At 39.1% G+C, this 24,422-nt stretch overlaps 1 protein-coding gene and 1 long non-coding RNA gene across 2 annotated transcripts; both read left to right on the forward strand.

The window, feature by feature from the left end:
• Window positions 1–284: 284 nt before the first annotated feature.
• Window positions 285–24,019, forward strand: LOC145432743 (uncharacterized). Its single transcript, XM_080309571.1, has 19 exons — window positions 285–759; window positions 1,593–1,687; window positions 3,295–3,487; window positions 5,785–5,874; window positions 6,275–6,384; window positions 7,276–7,401; window positions 12,945–13,023; window positions 13,099–13,217; window positions 13,412–13,642; window positions 14,750–14,875; window positions 14,938–15,072; window positions 16,669–16,778; window positions 17,616–17,712; window positions 18,488–18,598; window positions 20,744–20,870; window positions 20,936–21,096; window positions 21,233–21,403; window positions 22,787–22,922; window positions 23,751–24,019. Exons 1-19 carry the CDS (start codon window positions 708–710, stop codon window positions 23,753–23,755), a joined length of 2,274 nt encoding a protein of 757 aa, XP_080165697.1. The 5' UTR covers window positions 285–707; the 3' UTR covers window positions 23,756–24,019.
• Window positions 8,316–9,349, forward strand: LOC145432744 (uncharacterized). The gene is made up of 2 exons (XR_013912954.1): window positions 8,316–8,642; window positions 9,127–9,349. It is a non-coding gene; the product is annotated as an uncharacterized LOC145432744 (long non-coding RNA).
• Window positions 24,020–24,422: the final 403 nt, after the last annotated feature.

The raw sequence follows: 24,422 nt of genomic DNA on the forward strand, positions 1-24,422 counted from the left end.
ATCAGAGCTTTGCGCTGTCGGATGGATTCGGATTCTCAGAAATCACTATCGGCCCACCACTGATCATAATACGGTAGTATGTACGTTGTACAGTTTACCTGACCTGAACAATAACAAAAAACGATTCGCAAATGTCAATCATCCCCGAGCAGGTTTAAATGCAACGGGTCAACGCCTTTAGAAACTAATCAAGTGCAACGATCTCTCACATGGTGGTGGAGAAATTATCGGCCGACATCGCCGGCATCGCCTCGTCTGATACGGCCCTCAATTTTCTCAGTCCTAGAAATATTCATTTGTAACCCGCCAATGCTTTCACTGATGGTAAGTTGGAGTTTCATAATGCAAGCAGTTACTAATTATCGGTTGATTTAGGGATGTAACTACACAGAAAAACAACACGGCAATTCTAGTTTGGATGTTGATATATCTCACTGGTCGATGTGTATAGCCACAGTTTAAGATGTGTTGAATTCGCTCTCCGTCTGAAGTCACTCAGACTTCCTGTGTTCAATTAGTGGCGCAACGCTGTGGTATTTTAAAGTATTGTATGATAATAGTGCAATCAATGTATCGAAATCCTCAATTAAATACAGAAAAGGACGAAATGTTCCATCGCGTCACCAAGCGGATTACAATGTCCCTATTATAATTTCACAGATAGTTCAAACGCTGTAACGTCGAATGAGCCGCAAGTCACCACCGGGATGTCTCCGTTTGCCAATACATCTGCGACAACGACGGTGTCTACCCACTTCGGTATTTATATAGGCTTTTTGGCATGAGGAAATAATCTACAGGAATTTACTTCTCTTTTGAAATAGTAACCTACTTGCTGAAGATTTATTCTTCCATGTATTTAGACTTGTTCACACTTACGTGAGCATTTGTATAGTTAACATGCCGTGAAAAAAGTGAGTTCACAGGGCAGCCAATTCATACCAGATCACAAAATAAATTCCTGACTTGTTTTTAGTTCAATGATTTTCATTTCAAAACAAGCATGTTCTATAGATTGATCAAAACACGGCTCTCACGCTCGGAGAAAAGCTCATCCTTGACAAACGTGCCCTAAAGTTTGATCCAGAACAGGCAACAGCATTGTGTTTTACCACTGGTAAACATTTGTCGGGTAAATATTAGGGTTACCATACGTCCTCTTTTGAGAGAAGTTATCCTCCTTTTCGACTTTTTTGAAAGTGACCTCGTAGGACGCCCAAATATTCTTTTATTTGAGATTTTGTCCTCTTTTTTGAGAATTCTGGTTAAATATAGGGCAGAATTCGACTGAGATCAGTAAATCAGCACAGAAGTAACGGCTATTTCTGGAGCTGAGCAGGAAAGTTGACCCTTTTTTAAGTCAATCAACTAATAATGTGAAAGAAAAACTGTATTTTGGGAGCTGAGCCGGAAAGTTGACCGTATTTTGTTTTATCAACTGACCACGAAGTGCAAAAAAAAAGGGTGAAAATTTATTGATATGACAGCTTTCGCGTCGTCTGGTGAGGCCATTCACACTTCCATAACCCAGTTGTCTGCTGTTGCTGCTGCATTTTAAATTTCTAGGTTGTTTGACTGACCACCTTTTTCAGATTTGGCATTGCTGAATGCAACCTGCCTATCTGGTACTTATTCTTCGTTGATTGTTGGCTACGGCATGAATCCTGCAAAATATCCTTATATTACTGTAAGTTTTCTCTCTGTACTATATTTGTAGGTTTTTACAGGAATGCAGCAATATTATTTACATATTTTCCGGTCTTCGATTCCGATTCGCGAGCTCATAACGTTTTATCAATTCACCACATGATTCCGATAAAATGAAAAGATAGGATGGTGTGGAAACGACATGTAGTAGTGTTCCAATCAGAGATCCACCTTGACGAAGAGCATGTAAATAAGGGGCATGCACATTGGGTTTAAGAAAGATAACGTAAAAGGAAGCCACGAAAATTAATGCGGCTATCTTGTATTGATTCAGTAAATATTGCAATAGTATAGTTCGACTTGAATATAGAGATACTGGGCATCCTCGTACTTTCCTTTCCTATGAAACTGGTATTTACTATCCGTGGAATCGTCTTCATTCGACAAATGATAATCGGAAATCATAAAGCTAATTTGCATTTATAAACATTTACATCGGCTTCTATCTCGAATATATATTTTATTCAAATTAAGCTACAGTTCGTCAGTTTTGTTTCGTCCATGAACGATGACTTCTATACTTTGAATGTTTAGACCAAACAAACGGGTGATTTAATGAAGATTCAGGGGTAACTGAACTTGTAATGAGCATTTCATATCAGTATCAGTATATCCAAACTTTCGTTCTTTCAAATTGCCACATGACTGCGATACAATGAAAAGATAGAAGGTGTCGAAACGAACTGGAGTATATTTCATGAAATCAGACTCCCACATGGACCTAGGGGATGTAAAGAGGAGAGACGTACACTGATTAAAACATGTGGGGTAAATTCAGACTTACGGTTACATTCAGGTTAAGTTAGGGATATAGCTCGGATTGGAGCTAAATTGGAGGAAAAGGTTGATTTTGGTGTTTTAAATTGGTAAGCACAAGTGTCGTATGCTGCTAACGTGTCAACTGCTTAACAGTCGTTTTCTATTGTGTTTCATGCTCAAATGTCGGGCAGCCGATTTTCTCGTTCAGGTTATAAGAGCTAAACTCGTCTTTAAAAGTAACCCTACTTAGAGCCCGACCGAATATCGGTTCGCTGATAATATCGAGTCGATATTAGACTTTGAAAGAATTATCGGTATCGGCCATTGGAGGTGAAAAAATATCGACAATGTTCGTGACGTCACAAGATTCACAACATGATGGTATCAAGTCAGAAAGATATAATTCTTGACCGCTAGATTTAGAATGTTGCCATATTTCATATATCTTGAACTTTCAAGGTGTGCAGATGCAGCCTTTCTAGTTTATTTCATGTCCAAGTATGACGATGGCTGTAAAGCTATTAAAATAAATGCTCTGAAGTCTTGATAATGCGCCTTTTGATGTAGATTCCACCTTATTTAAATATCGGCTGAATATATCGGTGAAGGTGTTAGATATCGGTTTTATCGGTATCGGCCCGAAAATCCAATATCGGTCGGTCTCTCATCTTCATTCAAATACCTATTGTGAATTCCGTCCCGCTGACATCTTCAGATCATTTATTCAACTAGATGTCTGTTGATACCATTTCTATCATTATCAAAACATTTCACAGTACAATTAGCAGTACTGATAAGCTCAATCTTAAATCACGCTTCGTTTATTAGGGTTTCCGCGTCAATATGTCACGGAATGGAGTGATGGAGGTATCGCTTTCGAAATCAGCAGACGACTTGATCGCGTCTTTCGACGACTTGCTTCACTCCACGAAATATTCTTTCGCGATCACTGCTATTCTGACAAGCGAATCCACCGGTGCTGTGCGTCCGAACCCGATAAAAGTGGAATGCGTCACAGACGGTAATTCTCGATTATTTTAAAGTAAAGTTATTTTGTTGATGTCGGATTCTGGAAATGAGCTGTAATGTTATAGCTGGGGCTATATTTAAAACTACAATCAATTAGTGAAACATGTTTCAAAAATGACCCTTGTTTAAAACATGTTATTTTTTGTTTCTTTTAGCAGTGAATTGATATTGACAATTGAAAGTATAGGCCAAATACGGCTTCATTGACGAAAATGGCTACTGACCCTTGTCTTCAACGAACAAAAAATTTCCGTGACAAAGACTACATTGTTATGCAGCGTTTTTATAGTCGGCAGTCATCATCATCAGAGCATCCACCCCGTCCTAATGGTATATAACTGCGCGCTATATCCGTTGAACTAACGGCCATTCCATATCGTAAAAGTCAACTATATCTAGTGCGAATCTCGTCCGTAGGCTCATATTACATGCTTTTATGAAAGTATTTACACGATAATGGCATTATTATTCAACTTTTGAGAGCAAAACAATGCTGTCCTTTTTTAAGAAGACACCTGTTTTGAACAGAGGGTCTTGGAGCACCATTTGCTTTAAATTCAATTCAGGTACATTACAAGATATTGTAATCTTGCCTTCGCCGTAAGTTTTAATGTAGCTTTATAGATTTCAGTATTGACAGACGTTCATACCAGAGACAACCCAGTCGTTTTTTTCATTTAGGGTTGCAATCCAGCTTTAGATAAGCATTTAATCCATGGAACAGCTGATATAGAACACTAGATGGAGGTGGACACCAGATTAATTGACGGTAACTGGTCATTTCGGCATCCTCCTATCTGTTTATTGCGTTGCGTTGTGTCTCGTGCATTACAATGCGCACTGTGTGTAGCTTTTCAGGCAACAACTTCTCCAACTGGCAGTATGGGGCATGATCAAAATGGAAACACTTTATTTTATGCTTCATCTACCCCAAATTGCAAGGTTATGGGGTCCACGCAGTCACCAAAGCATTTTAGAAGTACGCGCGAGATAAAGATAAGGAACGCTGCATTAGTGCAAAAATTTTCAGGGAATCGGTCCCTATCACACTGGAAGTTGTCGGGTGATCCAATCCTACGCGAAAAAAAACGCGCTCGTACCTTCCCTCCAAATTATTTCGTTCAAATTGAATGTATAACGTGATAAGAACGCCTTATTATGCTTTCGCTGTCGTATATTCAACACGGCGGTGAGTGTCGCGATGTAAAGCATTTGTCAGAGCATGTTAAAGCACAGCAAAATAAGCCTACAGAGAGAGAGAGAGGGGGAGAGAGATTATTCGTCAACCATGAAACACAGTGAGGCAATATGCACAGCGATTTAAATTGACCCAAGTGCAAAGTTGTGATTTTAACACATAAAATGAACCAAAACCCCAATTTCCTTTATTCAAAATACATCACTCTCATGATTAGATAGATTATTAGCACTAGTATAAGAGAAATTTGCAATATTTTATTTTAAACTTACCACAAGAAAGAGTATAAGGTTGGTACGTTTTTAGAAAATTTCATACATATATGAGACAGGGAAATTCTGGACATGCTAGATCTGAGGTTCCTAAACCTTTGTGATCGCGGACCTCTTCACGTTTGGTTGGCAGTTTCGCTTACCTCAATATTTCAGAAGCCGAATCAGGCTCAGGCTATTCCAGGCCTAAGTTTGGATCACTGATGACTAAAAAATAGAGTTACCACATTTTAGGATACAATAAAAAGAAGCTTTCTTTGTGTTACAATATTAATAGGGAAATTGGGGAAATACTGGCATAACAGTGATCGCCTGGTAGTTTGACTAAATAAAAGGTCACCTTTTGCATCGCTACATTGAATCCGGTTTCCACGGACGGTTTCTGTTGGGTTGACTTGATTTTTAGTCAGCCGCCGCGTCAATTCTAAAAGAAGGCGATTATAACGCGTACTCTGTGGAGAGTTGACCTGTATTTGTCGTCACAGTATAGTCACCTTTCACTCCAAAATAAGAGAGGCCGGATTGCGAAAAAAAAGGATATTGGAGCGTCATCGGATGACATTCTAGCTTTATTGCACAAAAGAGGACAAATCCTCTTAAAAGACGACACGTGATATCCTAACTAAACAAGGTAGTCATAGTCACACTCGCACTCACGACATCATTCTTAAAGAATTACCTGCATTGTTCCCGCTATAATTCATCACGAGTCTGCGCGCACCTGACGGCTCAGTCCCTTGGACAACAGTGCGTAACGCCGTCGAGTAATTTTAAGGGGATTAGGATATCTTGTTGCTTGCTATGTTTTCATGTTTCCAGACACTTGCAGTGTCGAGCAGTCTGTGGCAAATTACACTTTCCCTCCAACTCAGCCCGGCTTCGTGTCGTACTCCGAAGAGACATGCCCAAGTATGTATTATTTATTGCCTATGTAAGTACCGAATTATCTTACTCACAAACCACCAGACTCTCGTGTTTCGAGGTCATATAAGCAAACAAACCAACGATTGGACTTTATAACATGATTTTATAAACTGTCATAAACCAGATGTGCAATCACTTTTTGTTACTTGAAATTGATGCTTTGTAATGCAGACTGGTAGCTAAGGATATGGTCATGGATGAAAATCATATAGCAACATTGCCAATTAACCAAAAGTCGATCTAAAATCTCGAAATCAGTCCCATATCTTAACCTTACATAACTTATTGCATTTTACAGTCGGCTTATCTCAAACATTCATTCACGCTGAAGACGCGTGGACAGACAGTGGATAATCATATTATCATCTTCCATCTACCTTTCCAGACAACGAGAACGTAACTGCTGTCTCGATAACGTGTACCGATGGTGACTTCTATAACGCGAGCACCATACGAAATTCTTCATGTAACTCAATAGAAGATATTTTGCAGGAGGTAATGATGATGAAAGTCGAATCAATTTGTGTCGCGTTTTATAATTATTGTCAGTCTCAAGGCTGTAACGAAGTGTTCAGGTTGATGGTGCAGTTTTGTAAATAGATCGCAATCTAACAAATCTGAATTCGCTGTTCTAGTCGTGAGGATGTAAACCACTTGATTGGTTCCGCATAGCATGCAAAGTGTCATTGCTCATCACAGCAACCTACTTTCCACCTTGCAGGTGGTTTGGGTTGAAGTTGAAATCTTTGTGTTGAGGTAGGGAAAGCAGTAATTTGATGGATGTGTCAGCTCCGTAGCCCCGAAAAATAATTGATGTTGTGCAGTCGTATTGCAGCACTTAGCGCGGAAGGCGTTGTACCTACATAAGTGCTCCCCAACCGGGGGGTCACGACTCTACAACTCCAGATGTTTTTTTCTGAAGAGTACCAACTACTTACCTAGCACGCACATCAATTACAATTAACTCTTCAGTCACTTCTGCAGTATAATTTCGATATGTTTCGGGACCTAAAATGACGATTTAAAATGAAACTTAAACTATAGGCACAGACGCACAAAAGTCTAGCAGTGTACCCATACAGTCAATCGTTGCTATACGCACCCAATCACGTGACGCAAGACCTGCAAATACCGTAATAGAGTATTGCGTCGAGTAAAACGCTCCGCCGCTTACCTAAATTCTGGTTATGAATACGATACGAAGCAGAGATGAGCGGAGTTATTATCATCACACCTACATCCAAGTTTTTCGAACATGTCTAAATCCATGGTGACTGAACTTCCTTCAAATGTACCACGCCAATTGAAAATTATTAGCAATGTCAAATCCTGGTGAAAATTTAACTTGGAACTCAATATCAAATCTTTGTGTCCTGTCTTTTTCAGGAATATACCAACGAGACTTTGGAAAGACTGGAATTCGCCACTGCAAAAGTCTCGGCTTTGAACGAAGAATTGGTCGAGGACGTGGTGGATCTATTGAAAAATATATCTGACAACGAAGAAACAGTGGTGGGCTCTTCAGCTCTCTGTTTATAGGTTGTACAATACAAGCAAACAAGTAATGGGTAAAGCGTTAATAACAAACAGGGAGAGGTAGAACTAGATATACGGATATCGCTGGTAACATTGTACATTTTTCAGAGTACTGAAATAGGATGCGCTCTCTTTCGCTAGTGAGCGTATCCATAGATTTGTTCCATTTCTACTCCACACACAAAAAAATCTGGTAGATTTACAAAGAAATTTCTGTAAATTTTACAACGAATTACCGGTCGCAGCTAATAGCAGCGTGTAGTTTGTCATTTTACATTTTGATATGTAATATTACATTAATTTAGCTGCTAAGTCAAGTTACCAGAATTTCTTCGCAAGGTTACTGACAGTTACTCGCTACGGCATTTTACCAAGCTATTGGCAAAATTGATTAGCTTCCAAAAGCCCCAGCAACCAGTGGATACGTGGAAGTGCATGTCACTGTGATATCATTCTCGTTGCGATTTGGCCTGATTCAACCTCGTTTGCGAGACAGGATTAGGTCACACGGAACTGATTGACCCTAGTACCAATTTCGGTATAGTGCATAGTTGGGTGCAAGAAGCAGCTGACAATGTAGTTACACCATATACATTATATTATAAGGCTATGGCTACACAGTCGGTCTCGGCGGTTAGATTTGTTGTAACAGATAGGGCTGATGAGTTACAAAAATCAGTTTAGGATATAAAATCTTATTCCTGAAACTAGAAATATCAGCACAGCAGCAGGCTCAGTTGACCATTTCTTAATGGCGGACACGGCGACCTATAATAGGTTACCTTATGTTGCGCGTTGCAGGTTATTCAGAGATTCGTAGTAAACAACCAACAGTCAACTGTGACATCACAAATAGCGTCCGGTTAGGTAAGTAAGTAGGGAATCACACGTGGAGCAATAAATATCAATATATACGAAATTAGATGCAAAAGAAAGGGACTATAGGTGTTGATAGATGTTTCTGTTTGAAAAACCAACCTGGATTGAACATTATAACGTGGACAGTAAATATTATTGGTGGCATATGTGAGCGGATGAATATCACTTATTTCAAAGTCGTCTGCGTGTCGAGCCGAGTAGCCGACTGGTCGGCCATTAATATTGAGCTTTGGGCATGCAAAGGCTGACGGTGCGAAGCTTGTGACTTGTAATTGAAGAAAGTATAGACTTTCGTTGAAGATTGTCAGGACTGATGAATGGGATGCTCATCGTAAAAGGTACAGTAGCCTACTGTATAGTATTAGTTACCGTGAATATCTACGACTGTGCACACCACCCGGATGACTTTGGTTTCATGATTTAAATATTTCAGTCGCCCCATTCTCAGTTCTATTTTGGGATATTAGTCGACTTGTATAATGGCCTGCGACACCACATACTCTGCCGCGGAGTAGTTGAAACTGTTAGCTTGTTATTGACATTTATGGGGTCATAGCTTAGATATGTTTTCATCCACTGCTCGATATGTTTGGCTCACATGCCGCATTAAATGAGGCACCTTTTCTTTCAATACATTGATCATTTAAGTCATGAATCTCTGCTATATCATGTTAAATGAGGAGTTGTCAACTCACAATGTACCAGTACCGGTACTTCAAAACTTGTTATATTTTTGTTAGCCTATTTGTCTTAGTCTTTATAAGTCATGTCTAGGTTGGCAACTTGGCTTAGTTTAGCGACTTACGCATGAATTATTTTTAGTGGAACTGCAAGATACCAGTCACACAGAAGGAATGAAGACGAGAAAAAGAAACAATTGGAAGTTTATCCGGCGTTGGAATTAATTCACCTTTTCTTGGGACCACTCGTGCTATATTTGCATGCCTCCTAAACAAGAATTATACCTCCAGCAGCAATACTTTTTCATCGTGAATCATGAATGAATATACAGTTGTCCTAATGTCGTCTTGAGGGCGTGAAGAAACTTTTGCGGTATTTTGGCATCGCGTTGCTTTGGGATAGGTATGGATGTAGGCTGAGACGTGAATTTACAAGCTGGCATGTAATCTGATTTACAAGGACAGCATGTAGGGTTGTAGGTAGGTAGGTAGGTAGGTAGGTAGGTAAGGCGGTAAAATTACAGTCTCGTTGGTAAATGTACACAGAAGAGAATGTAGATTGAATATACCAGACGTGACTGTAACATTACAGTCTGGCATGTAAAGTTAGATTACCGGACGGTTGTAAGTTGAATTTACATTGCGTGACGGTAATGTTATATTACTGCCAAGTGGCTGGCCACCCTGCTTCCAGACATTTCGCGGTAAATCGAGGAAAATTTTTTTTTGTGTGCATGGCTCTTCAGATAACCCTTTACTTTGTTATAGCGGATAGTATAGCTTCGGTGTATGCTTGCTCAACTTTTGCGAATGAACTTGTTGAAACAAACCAGTTAAACAGACCCTGCATCATTGTAGCTGAAAAGAATTGGCTTTCGAAATTCGTCATAATGATTCATCTCCTATCAACAATACTAGAAGTGTACGGTCTCTCAAACGTAGAAAGTTTTTTGAAGAAAATATTTTCGAATACTTCTAGCACCTTTATTTTCTGCATCCACTTGATGTAGTTTGAGTATATATTTAAAATCGCTACCTACAGTTTTAAATGAGCAGGAATGTACGTTTATTATATGTATCAGAGATGGGCACTGGGCAGACCTGCTTCATTCGCGAGCCGCATATCGAAAATCTTGGATTCGTAAAAGAGCAACAGCACATAAATTCGAAAATACGAATTTATTCCGTCACTATGAAATGTAGGCTATGGGCTACCAAATGAAGTTAAATATTGTGTGGTAATGCTATGTGTCTCCACCTGGGCTACAGGCTGATACGGCGTTAAGCAGTTTTAAGCTGTTCCTTCAAATGCCGATGGATATTTTATGAATATCTTTCTTCGGCGCGTAACTCGTGGCCAAGTTTGGGTGTTCAGTTTCGCAATGACGCTTCAAGTAACTGGATTTGTAATTATTGAGCAAAGCCTGTTAAAAGGCGCAATCGCTATCGTGGAGATGTCTGTATTTTCCTGTTCATATTTTCTTTTCCTGCAATTACACTGGTCAACAAAATGAAAAAAAAAATTTAGGCAGAGCATCTGAGAGCCGTTTCTGTGGTTTTTGAGGTTGCTGATTACGAATATCACATACGTTTTGTCAGACTGGCTCTTTGTCAGAAGATATTCATACCCCTAAAAAAGCCCAAAATTACTGTATTTACCCTTAAATATTTCACTTGCTAGGAAGAAAATCGCAGTTTTTTTACTTTTATACTGCGCACAAATAGATAATTGACTCTGAAGGACCCTCATGTCGTTCTCAGTCATTCTATCAATATTAACATGACATGATGCGAAATCTTTGTTTGTCAAAAAAGCAGTTTGTCAAGCCTAAAAATTGTTCTTTTGCACAATGGAAATACATATTCTTCTATATCAATTGTTCATTCTACCAAGATCAAAGAGTAGTATAAAACTATGAAATTTGTCCTTGAAAAGCTCAACTGCAATACTCAAATGCGTCTCATTTCTCTTGACTGGTAAATGTAGAATTTATCCGCTGAGTCAACAAATGGGTTACTATAGTAACCCTAACAAACGAGGAGCTTTAATATGGTATCTGGTATATTCGAATTGGAATGAAAGATTGCACTTTCACATTTGGAAGTAGTTTACTACTTGTAATTTCTCTTAAGATGTAGTAAATAAAACCATTTAGATGATCACAAAGCACCCAACTACAAACAGCTGGTCCGAAAATTCGAAATCTTGAACACAAACATGAGGATAAAAGTTCACTCCCTGTTCAGTGTTCAGTCATCTCGATATATTTCCTGATCATCTTGTTGATTAGCAAGGGCAGACGGTCTACCAAGACATCAGAACAACAAAAGAAAGATATCAGATCAGATGAGATGAACAATGGAACATGTTATGGCAGACCTGCCGGAACCTTTCGAGAAAGTGCTCTAAATAGCTTACAGGCGAAAATCGTACAATGAAACAATTTTGTTTTAAAATAAACTATTATTATTATATTCCAACTGATGATTTCAAACTTACAATAGGTGATTGACGTAAAACTGATCGAATTATTACCACGTTCTTTGAGTATCTAGGTAAATACTTATATACATTACATGAGTTTATTTATATGTACATGATATCCGTGAAAGTATGTAACTATGATAAATATATTACCCCTAAATATAGTGCTGTTGCTGTATTTTGATTTAAAAGAGTCTTCTGTGTGTAAATATAACAAGTAGATTGGACTTTATAGTGCGACTGAGCCAATTTGATATCTAGTCATTACCGCGAAAATGGGGGATTTTGGTCAAAATAGCCCCACGGGTTATTTCCACAACAGGAGCCAATTTGAAAAAAAAACTAAGGTCATATTCGAAATCAGTGACCTTCAGTCAGAACCCCCAAAACCACTCTTACTTTGTCTGCCTAAAAATATGTGTTGACTAGTGGTATCATTCAACGACATATTCTTGACCAAACTCTGAAGTGATTGCTAGCCATAAGAATATCAATGGAAGAGCCGTATTCACCATTGTTAGCCCGAAAATGATCGTGGCAAACCTCCTCTATACCTTCCATCAAATTCATTGATGAACACAGTCATTGTATCATTGGTTGACGACCACTCACCATTGTCGCGAGTGAAACGCGCTTGTGAACTCGATTCGAGAGCTCAATTGCAAAGTTCTAACCCTGTATTGCCACCACTCCTAAATTTTAAAAGTGTTACGTAAATTATACCAAAAAAAACACTATATAAAAACGATACGCCTCGGCGTCCGTCGAATGGATTAGGACCACAAGTTTAAACGAAAGTGAATCAGTCAAGTTCACTATTTGAATATAGTTGAGGCACTGTCGAGCTTGGCTGGGGTTATAAAACTTCTAGATTGCACGCCATCGCATCATAAATAACATTGCGATGCAGCTAATCAATCACATATAGCTCTTTGTTAAGCAAATCAAAGAGAAAACCAAACGGGAAATAGTTTTATGACCTGTATTTTAAATCACTCCTTTACATTTTGCGTCATACTTGATAAAAGTTACTGTTAAAAGTGGCATGAAAAATAGAAAAATTTACAGTAAGATGCAATATAAAATTTATTCAACAGCTTGAAACACCATCGTACATAAATTCTGAGTATTTAGGAAGCTCTCGGAAGCTGCAAAAAAAAAATCTTGTAAAAACTTTCCTTTATAATCATTCCAGAGCCGCAAGCCTATCATCAAAGGCTCGCGAGCCGCAGCTTGCCCGGCTATAAACAGCTTGCTTGTGTACCAGCGCTGACCACCATGATCAGTGATCACCTCTCGTATTGAGTTGGGGACGAAAAATTGCATAGCGTATTCCATTGTTCGTGGCAGAAGCTCGATTTGACTGGTAATAATATACCGATTGAGAGAGAAGATTGAGGCTCGTTCCTAATATTACCTAATATCTTTAGAAAGGAATTCCTGCAGTCCTACTTAATGTATAATTTCTATTTCAGTTTACGAAGGAGCAAATAAGTGAAGCAACGGCAATTGTGGCTCATCTCACAGAACATTACGTAGAAACAACAGTTGCAAGTAGGCCTGCGCTCAAACCGTGCATTTTTAAGCGAGTCCGAGTTGTGTTACTAAATTGCCATTCGGTATTTTTAGCGACAGAGCGAGCTACTGAAAAGCAAGACTTGGTGCAGTCGATAACGAAGATTTCACGGAAACTCGCATCTGAAAACACCCCAACAATCACTATATCGAAGCCAAATATAAATGTCGAGGTCGGTGTAGCGATGCTTGCGATACCCTGCTCATTTTCATTCAAAGAGTCGACTGAATTATAACACATCTATCGATCGTTCGCAGTCACAAACTGAACTGAACTAACGAGCTCATATGGTGTGCAGCAGGAGTCTGATACTGCAGCCCTGCTAACTTTCTTGTAGCGTGATTTCATTTGCGCTCATTTGCTCAGGTGAGCGACATTGGCGAAGAGGACGATGATGCTGATCCATCTGATTACACATTCGAAGCGAGTTTTTACGAAAATAAAAGTACAACAATCAAATCCGTGAAACCCGTAAAAATTTCAATCCCAGCCGAAACTCTAAATCAAGCGAGAGATCAGATCGAAACGGGGTTGAGAATTGTGTCTGTCGCGTTTCGGTCGAGTACTCTCTTTCCGTCAAATAGAACAACGGATTGGGTAAGTTTGTACAATGTATTATTGGAGGTTTGTTTGTTTGATATTCATGGTTTTTATAAGACACTGCTTACGAAGATCACGTTGCTTCGAGCCTAAATAAACCTCCAACATTTAGGTAGGAATTCTGGAGTCGAACTCGGATGGAATCAAATCCACAATCCATTGGCACTGTAGCTGTGTATTATACAACTACGCTTTCTCGCCACCTCAATAATTTGAGGTGGTTATAGTAACGAATTACTTCTTTTTTTTACAAAGCCTTGTGTACGATACGCATACTGATATTTTTCGGTCAATATTCTTCAAGACGACTTAACCTATGCTTCATTATTCATCAAATTGAACTATTTATTTTGTTTTGAAAATGTAGAAAGTAGTTTTTGAGTACACTTGTATCATTTTACGAGAGTGAAATTGTCACAATAACCGGGTAAAACAGCCCGGTACATAGCCATTAGTTGTTGTTCTTGCTGTTGTTGTTGTTTGTTGTATTCATGGCGTACGTCGACTACTATGGTCATTTACACCAGGCCGATATTCCTTATTGTTGATTCCGTAGCGGCCGACTTGTAGCACGGCCCACTTTTATACGCTTGCTCGGATCACATTAGGGTAGCCATGAGTCGTTTAGAGTAAACTGCGAGGGTGCATATTTCGATTTGGAGACAAATTTATATTTTTGAATGTCGTTATTGAATGAAACACGCTAAAGGCGTATATGTATATATTTACAAAATTTAAATTTTTATATCGCTAATATTGCTTTACCAAAATTAACATTCGTCAATTAATAGAATACATCCTCTCTCTCTCTCTCTCTGTTTCTCTCTCTCTCTCTCTCTCTCTCTCTCTCTCTCTCTCTCTCTCTCTCTCTCTCTCTCTCTCTCTCTCTCTCTCTCTCTCTCTCTCTCTCTCTCTCTCTCTCTCTCTCTCTCTCTCTCTCTCTCTCTCTCTCTCTCTCTCTCTCTCTCTCTCTCTCTCTCTCTCTCTCTCTCTCTTGATTCTATACGTCGTGACCTCATGACATTCACGTTATATTATTTTATTCATTTTTACCTCGAGCGGTGATAAAAATATTTGTTGTTATTGTTATATTTTTTTCCGCAGGTCATAGCGACTACACTCGGTAGTGCAACAAAAACTTTGGTAGGCATTCAACTCGATGCTCCTGTCGAAATAGAATTCAACTATATCAAGGAAGAGGCGGGCGTGAAACGACCTAATAGTTTTACGGTGGGATGATTGCTGATTCTAAATAGGAAACAGCTTTTGGCGTGAGAAAATATGTCATTTAGAAAATCATCACTGACCTAGAATGTGTGTTCTGGGATTTTGAGATCGGAGATTGGTCGTCGAAAGGCTGTGCATTGCTTCCCGGATTGCCGGCTATTTGCGAGTGCGATCATCTGACGAATTTCGCGATACTAGTGGTGAGCAGTACTTTCAAGTTTTATAATTGTGCCGATAAAATGCCGGTAGCCGAAAACGTGAAATCGTAGACAGTGTTTCGACGAATTTTCGGAGTCGCCGCAATTGTGCAACAATCTTTGAAGTTTCTTGAAATGATTTGACTCCGACTACTTCAAAATCGCAATAAATGTTTTCAAATGTTACTGTAAAGTGCTGTTGTAGTTATAGAAGTTATCAAGTTTTTCACAAAGGCGGAATTAGCTTCTGTGACCGCATCTTTTTAATTCAGAGGAATACACTGAATGAATTTCTTAATTATAATAACTAAAAGTATAAGAAACGTACAATTTTCTTAGTAGATTTGCAGGAATATTGGAGCCAGAGTTCAATACATCCCTTGTAAGAATATGTAATCAAAAGTCTTGAACGTGTAGCATGAACACGGCTCATGATGTCCAACTACGTGCTGCCCTAAATATTTGAAGATACACTACTTCCTTCCATCAGTTCTATCAGTAACTCTGATCACGTATGCGATATATGCAAGTAACAATTTATCGACCAATTTCATTCATTAACTTCGAAGCACATCCCACTACACATGACTAGGAATTAAATGTACCAATCACTGATTAATCCGGCTCGTTCGTGAATGGAACAAACCACCTTATTTCGCTGCGGAAAGTACATGTGTTTGTGTATGTAAATATGATATATATGTAAAAAGATGGTGAAATTGCCCGTAGAAGAATCAGGGCCTGGGGTGCCACAAAGCGCTGCTACGGCCTTGCTTAAGACCGACACGTTTACTTCCCATGAACTCATCAAATATTTTGACCCCTAATTATTTTTTGTCTCCGACACTTTGCTTTGTGTGCTTACCCCACGCTTGTCAACGTGGAACAAGGAAATTAAATTTCTCAGTATCCTGACCTCGACATCTATAGGATGTCGATGACAAAAAGTTCATCACTTCTGTACAGTCCACGGCCAGGTTGCCAATTGATTCTTAAAAAGCTTGCTGATGACTAAAAAAACTGAACATTAGTCGGGTGCCCCGTGCAATCATTGGAAAACCGCATATGCCTCTTTGTCCAAAATATTTCACGGCTTGGTTGACCATATGCGGTGTCGTCTTCGTACGGAGTTTATTTACAAATTTTTCATTGGGACGCATATAATGGAGATTGCCGATTAAAAATTGAGACTGAAGTGCATTCAATTAGTTACCTGATTATGAAATATGAATGCGTGGATAGACCATTCTAATTCATTCCTGCATAATCTTTTCCCGTTGCTCTCAAAATCGAAATGCAAGAACATAATGACACATGTACTAATACGGCCTGAAAAAATGTCGAAGCCGCACCAAATCCATACTTTATCGATGTGCACGAATAAGAAATACAATCACATGAACAACACCTAAAAGACCCACCAAGGTACCGTCCAGTAGAGCAATCGAACTAATGATAAAGATTAGGAGGTAACGAAAAACATTACAAGTTCTAGCCGATGGTATTTGCAATAAATTGCAAAAATGTCTTAACATTTCACCACGAGTTCTTTCCAAATCCGCTACGTTCATCATTTTTAAAAACGATTCGTGTTTGCAGAGTCGGTCCGAAATTGCTGTGGATGTGGCTCTGAGCGTTGTGACTTACATCGGGTCCGGACTCTCGATTGCAGGCCTAATTTTCACTTTCATCATAATTTGCCTGTCCAGGTAAGCCAACTTCATAGGGAGCACTAATTTTATACGTATAATTTAATTAGGTGGCTGGTTTGCACTTTGCATAGGCGGCAAAGTCTTCAGTAATGGTGTATAGGTAGGAGCAGAATACTGTGGTAATTTTAAACGCAAACGTGAACGCAAGCCATGCCAAAAATATTCATGTATTATAATTTCATAGTCGCATCAAGACGATGCATATAATTAATATTGAATTTTTTTGCAATATAATGAATATCTTACAGGCCGTTTAAAACTTAATCAATTAACTTATATTGTTGACGAAACTATCATCATCAGACAGGTCGGATAACCGCCGAAATCACCGATACCGATATTTGTACTCAGACATATAGTGGCCAGGCTTCATCTAATACACCAATTTCGCCATATTATAAATTTTGAACGATCGAGAGTGTAAAACAACATTTTATTTTCAAATTCTGTTGATCGGCAAACTAGTGGAGTCTGTTTCACAAAGAACTTGATCATAGTCGTTCAATAGATCTTACGTTGGATGTATTTCCTGGGGCTTGCTCGCATTCTGGGTATTATATGGAACCTCTCTGCGCCCGAGTAATATATGTGTTGCTAGGTCCAGTAAAATATCTGTTCGTACCGACTTACGCGGTAATAAAGAAAACAGTGCGACTGACATATCTGATGTTAGCTAGTAGAACTCACAAATGTATATTATCCAGCATATGTATTTGTCCTAAAATTAAATTCTTCCCGTGCTGCATATGTTGAACTGAAGGCGTGTCACTTACTTCTCTAACAGGTAAGAAAATTAGGGTATGGAGTAGCCTATCAACTATTGTATAATTTCAGCAACAGCCGCAAGAGATACCAAATGCAGATCATTGCCAATATCTGCGTCTGTTTGGCCGTCGCACTTACAATGTTTGTTGCTGGAGTGGATTCACAGGTTTCTTTTATACACATTCTGATGTTTTTAATTATATTGTGACCATTTGTACCATGTCCGTACGAACATTTAGTTCGCGAATCCTACACTATTCACGTCTACTACGAAGTGGTTAAGCTGCTTGTAAAACGTTCCCTATACACAGCTTCTGTAATGAAAAGCAGCCGAAAGTATACTCATACGCGACTCGTTAGATTTTATTGGAGGTTAAGTTGAAGTCAACTCACAGCAGAACTTATTTAGGAATTCATATATCGTACTAATCCGTCCTCAATAATGTTTGCATTAAATTTGTCAATCCGATCACTTTCTCCTTTGTGCGACAAGCGACCAGGCTCTATATCATATATTGTCCGGCCGTCAACACCTATAATAGGCCATGCGTCACCAAATCATCTCATACGCTCTTCCCGATTAACATCTCAAAAGAGTAGGCTATAAAAAGGCGTTGTCGGTAACAGTAATGTGCTCTAAAGTCTAAATGGTAATCAGAGTGATAGCAGGATCAGCTGGACGGGAGATGGGCCAGACCCAAAACCTAACCTCCACCAACTACGTAGTACAACCTTCTCTTATTGAGTGCTGCATGTTATTGAATATATTCAACGTATTTTACTGGAATACCACATTTTGACGGGGTGCCATTTCTTCGAAACCAGAGCCATGCAACAAATTTCAAGATGATATTCGTGATCAGCGACCCCAAATTAGCCAAGATTGACTTCTGAAATTGGCTGTTGAAGAGTGTTATGAACATAACTTGCTTGCGTTTCAGGTCGATACGTTACAGTGCACGATAATAACTACGTTTTTGCAATATTTCTTCCTGACGACATGGTTTTGGACAGGTGTTTACACTTACACCATCTATCGGGATATTGTTCAGGTGAGAGCTAGTGTACAATACCAGCAAAAATATCTCTGCATTCAGTCGGCAAAACATATCTTTATATTTGAAATCTGCATAAGTTCGTAGCTTATTATTCCCGGCAGAACCATCGCGTCACCACAAATCTTATATGACGTTTTAAGCTGCTGACTGGCTACACATTCCTGCAAGGCCATTTCTCTGTATGCCTTCTGCCGCTTTACAGCTTCCTAAATAGTAAGGTTTATGAAATCGCACCTAATATAGCACATTTTCACAACATTTCGATGGCTTTCAATATCCGATCAAAATTTAGAATGGTTCGAAAGAAGGTGCAAATAGAAGAAAACATCATGTCTTGACTTTATTAAAGAGGGGGTGCTGTGAATCACAGCCTGTGATAAATAAAATAGTGGGTACATCTTAACCCATGTTCAATTTGTTCATGCCACAAGGTTTTAACTGGTCACAAAACGGAACGCCGATGCCTAATAGTCCTTTTCCAGCAGATTGCAGAACCATAGTATCCTAGCGACCACAAGCTATAGTATAATACATCGGATGTCGTGAGCTTCAAGTAGGACTCTCAGAATTACGAATACAGTTAGTCAGGGACCTGGAACACCGTTTTGTGCGGCCCGCGAAAGCTTCAAGAAAATATATTACGTACTAATAATTTAATTGTTTCGGCGACTAGGCTATGGTTTTTCTTGATATATTTACACATGACAACTATAATTTGTAGTCTTACTATGGTTTTCAAAAGTCTCAGGTTGTAACACCACAGAAATTCAAAACGCAAATAACTTAATTCGGCGGTTCAAAATTGGCAACTCCAGCAATTTTATTACTTTTTTACCGTATTTGCGACACCAATTCGCGCTTGTGTTAGGTATAGATATGTCCTCGACATGTGTACAAGTGTTTTATATTTATAATAATGATATATCCTAGAAGCGTATATATTGAAGGTATAGCATGGTTAGGATGTTGTCAGCATTGTCTGTCCTGCAGCTGAACTAAACGTAGAATCAGCAAATCTATGAACAGATCGTTCCTCACAAATATAAATTTACATCCGCTTCTAAGAACCGGCACAGTCGCTTTTCATCCCAAATTGGGTATTGAAGATGACCAGCTTAAAAAATCTAGTCAATGTTTCTGACGCGTGTACGTTATCATTAAAAAAAATCGGTTTGTTTTAAATATATACATAGATATACCATCTCCATAATTCCCCGGTCCCTATATAATTACATAACAATATTGCGCTTAAGCTAATAATCCCAATTTATTATTGTGCGGCCCGCGGATGAAATCAGATATTGAATGCAGTCTGCAAGCTGAAATGTTTGCCCAGCCCTGAGTTAGACTAATCTCTGTAAATCATACGTATTTCTTTTTATTTTGAATGATATCATTTTTGCCGAATGTATTCATATGAAAATCAATAATGGTAACGACAGAAAATATCGGTTCTATCGGAAAAGATATGTTTATTGGCAGATTCGACCGATCGCGGTTTCAATTCTCGCACGGTGGGATGTAAATTTCGAAGCTATAATTTATCTATGAACGTACTCTCACTACTTGGCTCAAATCAATAGAGATAATTGAACAGATACACACTCAATTCCGATTCGAGTTGACAAATCTATTTTCCATCTCAAGTAACCGGTAGCTTATCTGACATTGATGTGTACCAGAGTCATAGTTGAGCAGTTGATCACTCCTTGTTATCAAAAGTATATTTTATTGATAATTCTATCGCGCCACAACATGAAATCGTAGATTCAATTATTGTGTTATCCACTTGGGTCAATGAATAGCTGGGGTTCCTCAACTGGGTTACCCGTAACCCATAGGGCTCTGTGAACTAGTTTTAGGGATCCGGTTACTGGTAATACGCCAACAAGAAACTACAAAAACAGATTACCCTTGAGAATGCGGTGGAGTGTGGGACTGTGACCATATTGTCTAGTCAATATTTATCTTATTTCAGGCTTACAATAGCATAAATTGACTTGAGTTTGATGTGATCAAAAGTTAAAGGGTATGTTGCTAAAATCGTTCATAAACCTATGATCTATAAGATTTATAGCATTTCTTCACACTTTGAATTCGCTATTCAAATAGTTGACATACCTAATACGGCCATGACAGGTTATGGCATCATTGAAAAGCAAGTTCAAGATTCAATTTGCAGCATGTTTCGCGTATGGGGGTCCGCTCGTCATCGTCTTGCTTAACGCGGGCATAACGCTTGGCCATATCGACGGAAACGACGCAGGTTGGTCTATCATTCTTCTGCCTTGTGACTGTATTATAATGTCAATCACCAACCGCTGCATTTAGGCAACAAAACTTTGGAGTCGTCATACAGGGCTAGGAATTTCTGCTGGCTGCGACATTTCTCGCTGTACTTTGGGTTTCTGCTGCCAGTTGCTTTACTGCTACTGTTCAACGTGGTAGTTTTCTGCATCGTAATCCCGAAGATCAGCTGTAAAATGGCGCAGGTGAGCTCCACTGTATGATGGCCAGTGATACTGTCGTGTTCCATCCTGTGAATAAGTATAGGCCTATTTTTTACATCGCAATGTGGCTGGCGTTGTTGTTCAGCGCATGATATCAACTTTTCCGTCGTCATTTAAGATTCAATCTACTAAAAAGAAGAGGACTCTTCGACAGCACATTGCCACCGCAGTTTGTTTGGCGACTACTATGGGTCTATCTTGGATTTTCGGATATGTGATGCTGGTTTCTGAAGATCCCTCATTTCTCAACGCAATGAGTTGGCTGTTCACTTTGACCAATTCATTTCAGGTAAGGCGAATATGTTTTTAATTCTGAACCTTGCCTTGAAAGTTGATACTCGACTGATCTTTCATATTAATTTCATTTCACTTCAATTCATAACAAACACCCAATTTTGCTCACTATTCATATTTGCTTAATAATCGCATTAGCGAGTCGATTGTAAGCCAACTATAATGCTATTTGCAGTCGTTTATGGGAGTGGTCTAGTATGACAAAGTGGTATCCAGCATAGTGTAAAAGATATATCTGCAGAGTTTTTTCGAATGTTGTGCCTTGTGAGCAATTTCTTCAAAAATGTGCATAATGAACAACAGATTATCCGTTGAACATAATTCACGCGTACACATTTCCACAACACTTTCAAGAATATATTTACTTTGGGAGTAGCGTTAAGCAGATTCATCGCGTTAAATGATGTTTGTTGTGTTTTGTCAGTCAATTGCATGACCTTCATAAAGCATTTTTTGAGAGGTGCGCTATATGCGCATAATTCGATTGGGCACGCAGTCGAAAAAGGTTCGACAGCCCCTGATGTGAGGACCGACCGCGGTATTTTTGCCAGTATCATATTTTTGTTTTTATGGTTTATCAAATAGAAACATACAATTCGTTTCTGACGAGAGTAATAAAGGGCGAATGTAGAATTCTGTACATGGCTATCGTCAGCCTCGAAAACCATGGCTTCTAATGTGCCAGCCTCGAGATTCAAGCATCTTACCAATCCGGTTCCACGGAAATTTTTCCACGTAATTGACCAATTAACTCAAATCATACTCCGTTGGTATTTGTGATAATCACGGTGTTTTTCGATGACAATCGTCATTTACACCAGGTGAATATTCGTCATTGTGTTCCGTATGCATCTGCTGGTTCGGAGCTGTAGCACGACCTTCGTCTAGGATTTTAAGACACCTCTTACACGGAATAGAGGCACAGTTAACGCGAGCATTTTCATTAGCCCATGACACACTCATAGCGAAAAAGTGCATATTGACACCCAAAAGGTGGTATACACGTAAACAGAACATAGCTCAGAATTATATCGTGGTTATAAATCCCACGTGCATACCTTACTACTTCTTACGTGCATCATTTGATATATTACGTTGTGTAGCTTATAAGTCTGAGGTAGGTTATGGTATCATGTCCCGCGGGTGTATTGTATATTCAAAGGTGTATATCACGGGTAGTAGACGGGTGTTGAAAACACACTTCCTCGCTAAGAGTGTACTGTCTATCAATCTGAAATTACTGTGACCTATGAAGTATTGCTGTATTATTAATGCCCGTTGAAGCATTGGTAAATCACTGTCTTTCGCCTATATGCTCCATTCGGCGCTCCGTGAAAGTAACGCTGCTGCAATATATCAAAGCATCGCTTTTTGTCAGGGAGTCTTCATCTTCTACATCACTGCAATCAGAACAGGTGAATTGCGGAAGGCATACGCTCCTGTCGTTGGAAGATTCTCAACGATATCGGTGGTATCAACAGGACTTTCTTCGGTGGACGATAAAAGTGAAGCAGGCAAGTCAAAATAGTTCGAGTACGCATTTGACTGGTTGGTACAGAGAAATCACCTTGTCATCGGAAACACTGAATTCATGGTGACTTTAATGTCACTGATGCAGAAAGATATATATCGATTCAAGTAATTAATGATATGAAATGTCGCTTCGTCAGAGATACGATGAGCAAACGTAGAGATTAGTGGGAGTGAAAGAGTGTTTAGGTTGTTTGGATGTGCTTTTTAAAAGTTCTAGTAGAAATATATTGTTTCCGACCACGATCTGGATTTTCGTGACACGCATGGATGTGGCAGCCCACCCATTAGGGGTTTACCTATGATAATTGCTTATTGGTATTGTGGCAGCATAGTGTCCTGAATTGCGTGGACACTGCGAGACTGAACGGCTCAATGCATCTGGGTTACGTCATACTTTCCATTTGACAAGCCGGCCAAAAACGGCCGTAAAATTGCCTTTGGCCGAATGGAAAGCCCCACGTAACCAAAATGCTGTCAATCCCGCTGTCAAACCCACTGTGTCCACACCATTTAGGACACTATGATGGTAGCGTTGTTGCTGCTTCTGCTAGGGTCATCAACTATCTGGTTTCGACCTCGTACATTGGACATTTGATGGACACAGGACAAAGCGACTCCCCCTTTGTCTAAGCTGGGTGCCGTATAGGTGTATCATTAAAGTTCTCTGAAAAATATTTCTGCATCTTTTATCATCCACAAAATCAGTAGGACATGCGCATGAAAACCGAATGTTGTTAGCGTATCACCGTTGTCTTTGTGTTGAATCGTTTTGTATTTATTTTTATTTTTAAGTTGCTGAATTTTTTTAGATTGACAGGAGCTGGTTTGCAAGATAGTGGAGTTCTCGACCACATCCAAGCCGTGGTTTTAGCATTATTGCTTATGTGATAACCGCCTTTGTGTCGTCGGCTTTAATTCCGTGCCTGTCTTATGCTTATACTGACTTTTTGGCCAAAATAAATCATGTAGAATAGATTGCAAAATGTATCGCTAAATATGTAATCATAATTAGTTATAGCTGATTTTCCATCATTATGATTGATAACATTATTGATAATAATAAACTTATAACAAGTGACTTTGCCTTGATCTGGTACTAGGGACTTCATGTAGAAAGAGAATCGAGCGATTCCCGAATCATGTGAATGTATTCGGTACAACACCAAACAGTAGGGTTACCGTATTTTGGAATCGGGGAAGGAGGAAACTTTTACCATATCATCAATGTTACTTGACGGAAATTGAGAACAGCATTGTAATATCTACTGCAAATGTTGTGTTGCGTTGAATAAGAAAGGACCATGCTTTCATTCGACTTCCGAATGACCAGCTCGAACCTATTTCACGACATTCAAGTTGATTTTCACTTGACTCTGTCCATTATACTGCTGTCAAAGCTGTAAAGAAAAAGAATTGTCGAAAAGGCGGACATTTACGCGTACATGGAACATAGAATAGGACATAGAATTCCTTAAAAGTGG

Source organism: Botryllus schlosseri, unplaced genomic scaffold (genome assembly GCF_051294905.1).
Source record: "Botryllus schlosseri isolate E-star unplaced genomic scaffold, Bs_hap1 Bs131a, whole genome shotgun sequence".
Taxonomy (NCBI): domain Eukaryota; kingdom Metazoa; phylum Chordata; class Ascidiacea; order Stolidobranchia; family Styelidae; genus Botryllus; species Botryllus schlosseri.